Source organism: Pistacia vera, unplaced genomic scaffold (assembly GCF_008641045.1).
Source record: "Pistacia vera cultivar Batoury unplaced genomic scaffold, PisVer_v2 Contig125, whole genome shotgun sequence".
Lineage (NCBI taxonomy): Eukaryota > Viridiplantae > Streptophyta > Magnoliopsida > Sapindales > Anacardiaceae > Pistacia > Pistacia vera.
In genome coordinates this window covers 576,819-585,349 of record NW_022195303.1, presented here as the reverse complement: position 1 = coordinate 585,349, position 8,531 = coordinate 576,819, and the positions used below count along the sequence as shown (strand labels likewise).

Sequence of the window (8,531 nt, the reverse complement as noted above, 5' to 3'; positions counted from 1 at the left end):
GCAAGCGAAGGTCGCGGATGCACTTGAAAAGTCAGTCCAGACTTTGTTAATTGTTGGCATCAAGCCAAACACGGAGTTGTTGAAAGAGCTCCAAAGCGAAAACCACGTAAATCTGGCCAAGTTTTACCAAATGGTTGCAAAACATGAACGAGTGGAAAGCTCGTTAGCAGCGTTGCCCAGAAGCTCGACATGAGGAGCCCTAGATAGGCGACAAGATTGCCCATCAGACAAGCACAGGGGCCAAGACCGTAATGATAGGGATCGCAACATGTCCCAAAAAAGACAGAGAACAGATAACCGCGGGGACAAGCAGCCCTTCCCCCGGTATGCAGAATATACCCCCCCTCACGCGAGACATAACCCACATCTATGAAGTCTCCCGCGAGGCAAAAAGATTGCCAGCTCTAGAAAGGATAAGAGGGGCTCCAAGTAGAAGAGATTGGCAAAAATATTGCCGATACCACCAGGACATCGGGCATAATACCAATGAGTGTCATGTTTTGAAAGATGCCATCGAAGACCTGATTCAAAAGAGCCACCTAAAGGAATTTGTCAAAGAGGCACCGGCTCGTGAAAGTGCTAGCGAGCAAAACAATCAAGCCTAGAACCAGGTCCAACAAGCCCCAACAAACGCCAACAATGAGGTCCTGGTAGGCATGATCTACGAGGGGCCCGACACAGCAAACAGCTTAAGGTGTGCCTGCGAACAATATGCTTGTAAGGCCAGAACAGATTCGGTGCCTCGAATAATGAGTTGTGAATAGAAACCGCTGAAGCAACCCACATAAGAGAGCGAGGTAGTAGGGTTCACGATTGAAGAATGCAAAGAATCCCCTCGCCATAATCATGATGCGATCGTAATCGCAACAAGAATCAGCAATGCCAAAGTACTGAGGGTGATGGTCGATAATGGGAGTGGTCGATAATGGGAGTGCAACAAACATCATTTTCTTGGAAGCTTTTCGAGGAATGAGGTTCACAGAAAGAGACTTGAAGGCGTGCCCTTTGCCGCTCTATGGATTTACTGATGATAGCCTGGTTCCTAAGGGGATGATCGACCTCCCCGTGACTCTTGGGGCAGAGCCTAAGATAAGGATGGTGATGGCCGAATTCCTAGTGGTAAACTACCCAATCACATACAATGTCATCCTCGGAAGACCGATCTTGGATGACTTGAGTGCAATCACATCAGTGCGTTGCCAAGCAATGAGGTTTTTTACTCTCGGGGGAGTCGCGACTATCAATAGTTGTAGAAAGGAATCTAGGGAATATTACAACCGGGCCATACATGTAGCACAAAAATGGTCGCTCCTGAGGACAGTGGTTATCACATAATCTGAGCTAAACCTTGGGCCTCTCGAGGATACTATTGATCCTCGCATACATAGAGAAAAGCCCACAGCAGGGCCGACAGAAGAGTTGCGAGAAATATGTGTTAGCGAGGAAGATCCAACTCGCATACAAAAAGTTGGCAGCAACTTGAGCAAAGACATGGCTGACAACCTGGCGGGGTTTTTGAAGAAAAACCTTGACGTTTTCGCATGGGTGCATGCGGATATGGTAGGGATCAGCCCCAAGGTAATGTGTCACAAGCTGAACATCGACTCGAAAGCTCGGCCGATAAGGCATAAAAGAAGGTCTATAGATGTAGAGTGCTCCAAAGCGCTCAAGGATGAAATTGATAAACTCCTAAACATCAATTTCATTAGAGAAGTGAAGTACCCGGATTGGCTCTCCAACCCAGTCTTGGTTAAGAAGTCGAATGGCAAATGGCAGACTTGCGTTGACTTCACGGATCTAAATAAAGTTTGTCCAAAAGACAACTTTCCGCTACCACAGATTGACCAACTTGTAGATGCAACAATTTGAAACACACTACTTAGCTTCATGGATGCGTACTCGGGATATAACCAAATCCCGATGTACCAGCTCAATGAAGAGCATACCTCATTTATTGCTGACTATGGAATTTATTGTTACAAGGTTATGCCATTTGGCCTCAAGAATGCTAGGGCTACCTACCAACACCTAGTGAACAAGATGTTCGTCAACCAAATCGATAAGACTATGGAGGTATACATAGATGGCATGTTTGTCAAGTCAAAGGTCGCCAAAAGCCACATTGAGCATCTGGGGAAAATGTTTGACATCTTCAAAAGATACAGAATGAAGCTCAATCCCTTAAAATGTGCTTTCAAAGTGAGCTTCGGAAAAATTTTCGGCTTCCTCATAAATCAATAAGGTGTCGAAGCCAACCCATAAAAGATTCAAGCTCTACTCAATGTAAAAAGCCCGACTAGCATAAGGCAGGTACAGAGCTTGACGGGGCATGTGGCCACACTCAACAGGTTTGTTTCTCGAGCCATAAACAGATGCTTACCATTCTTTGAGACCTTGAGGGGAACAAAGGTTTCAAGAGGACAAAGGAGTGAGAAAGAGCCTTCTAGGAGCTAAAGAAACCTCCGGGACAACCTCTTTTGTTGTCAAAACCCATACAGGGCGAGTCATTGCTATTGTACTTATTGGCATCAAAGTCCGCTATCAGCATGGCATTGGTACGTGAAAGGGAGGAGTGCAATGGCCAGTATACTATGTGAACAAAAGGCTACTCGATGTGGAGATGAGATACCCTAAAATGGAGAAGCTCGTCTTCGGCCCTGTCATCGTTGTCAAGAAGCTGCGACCTTATTTCCAAGCACACTCCATTCACGTGCTGATCAACTTTCCTTTGAAGAAAATAATGCAAAAGCCCAAGACATCGGGTAGATTGATCCAGTGGACAATGGAAATGAGTCAGCACGATATCAAGTACATCCCGAGAACAGCAATCAAAGGTCAGGCCTTGGCGGATTTCATATCAGAATTCTCCTATCAGCCGGAAAGGGAACCAAGCTCGCTAGAGGCAAATACCTTAGGAGAAGTCAAGCAATAGAAACCAAAGCTTGATGACCTATGGCAATGGACTATGTATGTGGATGGCTCTTTGAACGAGAAAAGGGCAAAAGTAGGGCTTTTGCTCAAAAGTCCAGAAGGAAACCCTATTAGAGCTGTAGTAAGATTCGGGCTCGAAAGGATCCGCCTCACCAAGGAAATGGGGGCAGAGTCCATTAAAATTTACAGTGATTCATAACTCGTAGTCCACCAAATTACCAGGGAATACCAGGCGAAGGAAGATAGGATTGCGTCCTACCTCCAACTGGTGGAAACCAAGCTCAAACAGTTTAAATCCTTCACAATTCTCCAGATCCCAAAAGAAAAGAACTCAGTAGCTGATGTTTTAGCCTGCTTAGCGTCTACAATGAACCAAGAGAAAGCTGATTTCATTCCATTCCAGTTAAGTTCCTCCCAAGACCAAGCATCTCCGCTCCAAAAGAACCAGTCTTAGCAATGAGTCGGAGATATAATTGGATGGACGCAATCATTACCTACCTAAGGGATGGTACCCTGCCAGAGGGGAGAATTGAAGCTAGAACACTTTGTGCAAAGGCTGCTTGGTACACGCTCATTAATGATAAATTGTACAAACGCAGATTCAATGTACCACTGCTATGATGTATCGACCATAAGGACGCAGATTATGTTCTAAGGGAGATCCATGAGGGGATTGGCAGGAACCATGCAGGAGGCAGATCTCTAGCATACAAAGTGCTTCGCCAAGGGTATTACTGGCCAACAATTTTTGACGATGCAGCAGGTTATGTACGCATATGTGATAAATGCCAGAGGTTTGTAGATACTTCTTCTTAAGGCCTTTTGGCTTCTCAACCCTAAAGGTGGGCATTTAGGACTAGGTCTAAAAACCCAGTCTTAAGAGGCCTGGTCCTGCTAAGGAGGAGGGCCCTGTCCCTCCACTGGGCCCTCTTCCAAGGCCCGGGCCTAGGACTGGTCCCAAGCCTGGGCCCAAATCTTTTTAGTCTCTTATATAATTACATAAAACCCCTTATAAATTTTGAAATAAACATAAATTATAAGGGTTAAAAGGAAATTTTATAAAATTTTAAAAAAAAAAAATTTACTTTTGTTTAATAACCATTGGCTGCCAAACAATAGCCAATGGTCATTTGGACCTCTCATTTTTTTCACACCACTCAATCTCTCATTCTCTCATTCTCTCAATCTCTCTACTCTCTACTCCAAATCTCCAATCAAATTCTCATTCAAATTATATTTATATTTATAATTTATTCATATTATTTATTTATTTATTTATATTATTCAATTTTTTCTATTTTTCAATATCATATCTTATTCATATTATTAATTAATTTTTTTTCATTTTAATTATTTATTATTTTATCATAAATTCATAATGGATTCCCGAAATGATGCATTCGGAGGATCATCCCCAAATGAGTTTTACGTTCCATCCACTGAAGAAATAGAAGGGTTCAATCCATTTTCACCCTTTCCTCCAGAGGCAGCAACTGCAATTCCACAACCACATTCGGCCAGGACAACAAATGGGGAAGGGGAAGAATTGTGTGGGGTATGTAATTTCTGTGGAACCATTATTGGCACTGAGAATGGGACTTCGACGATGCGACGACACTTGGAGAAGAAGCACCCCCAAACAATGCAACTGCCCAGTACATCTTCAACTGGATCAGTTAGACAAATTCAAACTCAACTTAATTTTAATCCACAATCCTCAACTCTCTCAACATGGCAATACAATGCACATGTTGCACGAGAGGAAATAGCAAGATTCATAGTTGTTACGGACTCTCCCATTTGTTTATCTGAAAATCCTTATTTTATTCACATGATTAAAACTGCATTTTGTCCAGCATATACCCTTATTAGTAGAAGTACAAGTAAAAGAGATATCCTAAAACTTTATAACAAAATAAATAATAAACTTAAAAACGAATTTCAAAATTTTAGGAATATATCTATTTAACTTACATCGGACATATGGGATTGTAGATAAAAAACCGATTTTTTAACTATCACAGTACATTTCTTATATCATAATTGGGGTTTACAACAAAAATTGATGGGTTTTAAACAATTATATGAAAAACATAGTGCTAAAACTATTTATTTTACAATTCTTGAAGTTTTGCAAGAATATCTATTAACTGATAGAGTTGTAGCGCTAACGCTTGATAATGCAGCTGCTAACACCGCGACAATCTCTTTATTTGAAAAGAGATTGGATCCGCGTGGTGAAGGCAAATTTTTTCACCAGAGATGTGCTTTCCACATCATCAATTTGATAGTTAAAGTAGGTTTAGATGCTATACATTCGAAGATGGAGAGGGTGCACGCGGTTATCGGATTTATCGTTGGCGGTAGCAATAAAAGATGGCAAGAGTACGTCAAATATTGTAAGCAAGAGGACCCACCGATTTGACCTTTGAAATTATGTATGGACATGCCTATCCGTTGGAACTCCACCTACTTGATGTTGGAAAAAGCTTTGCCAACCGCAAAATAAATTACAGATTTTGTCAACCGGAAGCACTATCCAGAGAAAGTTGTCAGCTATGATGATTGGGCGGTTTTTGAACTTTTTTATTCATTTCTTAAAAAATGTTATGATTCCACTAATACATTAAGTGGTATTTGTTATTCGATTACTAATTTAGTGTTAGATATTTTACTTCAAATAGCTAAAACTTTTGCTAAATATAGATATAATAACGTTTTAAGGGAAATTGTTTCAAAGATGGAAGAAAAATATGAGAAATATTGGTTAGATATTCCATTCTTATATGGATTAGACCTTGTTTTAGATCCTAGGTTTAAATTACACGTAGTTAACTGTATAATTACTGAGTTAGGCCAGCATTTAGGACATGATTGTACGTCTTATTTGACTGACTTTAAACAAAAATTGGATAGCCTTTTTTCTTTATATGAGAACAGGTACAATGGAAGTGGAAGTGGAATGTTTAGGAGAGATGATCAGGACCCTGATACAGACCTCCGTCAAGGATCAAGCAAGTGGAAGTATATGGAACATGGCGGAAGTAGTAGCTCCAGCTCGTACATACATGGACCAAATGAGCTAAATCGCTACATACAAGTAGACTTGTCCTTCATGACGATGAAGGAGAAACGTGACATGGATATTCTTCAATGGTGGCACCAACATGAAAGTCGATTCCCCATTGTAGCCCAAATGACACGTGACATTTTATCTATGTCGGTTTCTACAATTGCATCCGAGTCAACATTTTCAATGAGTGGCCAGATTGTTGAAGACAGAAGATGTTCTTTAACCGATGAGATGATTGAAGTGATAACATGTTTACGGGATTAGACTCATGCGGAAAGAAGACTACAACAGCACCCTGAAGATCCCGAACTACTCGAACTCTTTAGGAATACAGATTTGAATGATGTAAATATTGTTGACAATGAAGATGAATAATTTAAAAAAAAAAAATTATTTAATTGTTTATTTGTGAAGCGTGAATGTGTGAAATGTGAATATTACATTTATGTTAAAATTAACTATTAATTTATTTATTATTTTATAAAATTAATTAAACTTCTAGAAACTTACTAATCTACCCCTGAAAAATACTAAAAACCCCCAACAAAATTTTATTTCACCCCTAAAATATAAAAAAAGATCAGGGGGGGAAAATAAATTTTCCAGGCCTATAGGATCGATCCTAAGACCGGTCCGGGTCCTCAAATTGCTCATGGGCCTAGGACTGGTCCCAGGCCCATGAGCGACGGGTCCCAAATGGGACTAGTCCCAAAAGGACCAGGCTTAGGCCTGCTTGGGACTGGTCCTTGACCACCTCTACTCAACCCACATTTCTACAAAAAAGAGAAGCAAATAGTGAGCAACTATCTGTGTGGGAGAAATAAGTGCGAGCAAATGATAACTTAACCTTTTTCAAGAATGGTGAGAAACTTGGCATCGACCCGACAGAAGTCGTATGCTCTCAAGTGAGAAAGCGTGATGATCTTGTTGACGTTACGCTGTCCGTCAGGAAGGTCGCTGAATCGCTGAAACCTCTCCATGCTTGCAGGAGGGAGATAGTTTTATTCGACGTTAACTGCAAAGCAAAACAACTCAGTTAGTTTAAACATAAAGCTTGAAAACGACCTTCGCATGCACTGGAAGTTTGAAGTCTTACTCGATTCCAAAGTGAAAACGCCAGTCTCCCGAGCCTCATAAAAGAAAAATTCTAAGTCCCAATGCGTCCGTTGAAATGCATGGACGTTAACCAGCCCGTTGAGACACACCTTTCTCGCCTTGGAAAGGTAGTATGTCTTGTCTTGCCCTTTCTTTAGTCTATCAGATGGACAAGCTCCTCGACAGATGGCTCGCCCAAATCGGCAATCATATATGTTATATACAGACCTACGATTATGACTTATGAATTCGCGGATAGCTGGAGAGGAACGTTATCGAGCCGTCTTAGAATGCTATCAATAAAATAATGAGAGGGAATAGATACCTCGCATCTCAAGAGGGTCTTAGAGGTCGCTACCCACCTGAGTGGAGGATTATTCCAAGAAGAATCCCCGGGAACCATTAAATTGAGTTGCAGCACATAAACCTCTCTTATGCGCCTCAGATCCCCGACATTAATCGAGAATTGCGGTTCCCTCCACAGTCTATGAACTAGAGACTGCATGCGATGAGCCAGCTGCACTGAGGCACAATCGGACGAGCGCGCTGCTTTAGGGTCTAAGCTCTGTGCAATGATTTCCTCTTAGACCTCAGGAATTATACCCCCGAGGATTGTTGAGCATATGAGTGAGTCAAACATGCAATCAATCGTGTGACTACTAGAAGAAGACATAATTATAGCTCGTTCTTAGGTACTTGAAACAGACGCAAACATGTATCAGAGCTCAAAAAACTCGGTGATCAATCTACACTTGCTTTTAGTTCAGGCACCCAAGATAGCTCACGCCACACAACGAGCGCACGCGACCTACCCAGGGTTCCGACAGCCACCACAATAAACCCTCCTAAAACCCAAGGCCACCAAAGACGTGTAATAGCCACTTTCTACTCAAATACTCATAATGAAATACATATAAAATAATATAAAGAAATTGGACCTAAATTTTTTTTTTCTTTTGTTATTAATGATTAATTAATATTAGATAGATATATTATATACATATATATGATATATATATATATATATATATATATATATAATATGTTTATTATATATATCTTTACCAAATATACATTTTACACAAAATTATAATGTGTACAAAAGTATCAAAAACATAATAGACAGTGTAACCGCTTCTCCTCGAGCGCGACGTCCATCCGACCGTTGTCCTCACCAGATCCTGCAAAAATAAGGAAAACAACAAGGTGAGCACTAAAATAATGCTCAGTAAGTAAATCCTCTACTCATCTACCCCGTACTCTCTCTCTTCTAATTCTTTCCTACAACTTCTCATTCAATTTCTCTTTGGTACTTCTCTCTCCTCTCTTTCTTAGAACTCTTTTCTATTAACTCTTTAATAAGTCACGGCCCCATCTTACCGGGGGCACGGCCGGACTCGTCCCATTACGTGACCTACTACGTTCTAGCCGA

At 40.9% G+C, this 8,531-nt stretch overlaps 1 protein-coding gene across 1 annotated transcript; it reads left to right on the top strand.

Annotated features, from left to right (window-relative positions):
• Window positions 1-909: 909 nt before the first annotated feature.
• LOC116119508 lies at window positions 910-1,869 on the top strand. The gene is made up of 2 exons (XM_031405453.1): window positions 910-1,119; window positions 1,363-1,869. The coding sequence occupies exons 1-2, from the start codon at window positions 910-912 to the stop codon at window positions 1,867-1,869; spliced, it is 717 nt and encodes a 238-aa protein (XP_031261313.1).
• The last annotated feature ends 6,662 nt before the right edge of the window (window positions 1,870-8,531 follow it).

Coding starts and splice junctions, on each gene's coding strand:
- LOC116119508 (XM_031405453.1), top strand. CDS start 910: ATGGGAGTGGTCGATAATGGGAGTGCAACAAACATCATTTTCTTGGAA. Junction 1,120..1,362: donor TGATGGCCGAATTCCTAGTG/GTAAACTACCCA, acceptor GGGCCTCTCGAG/GATACTATTGATCCTCGCAT.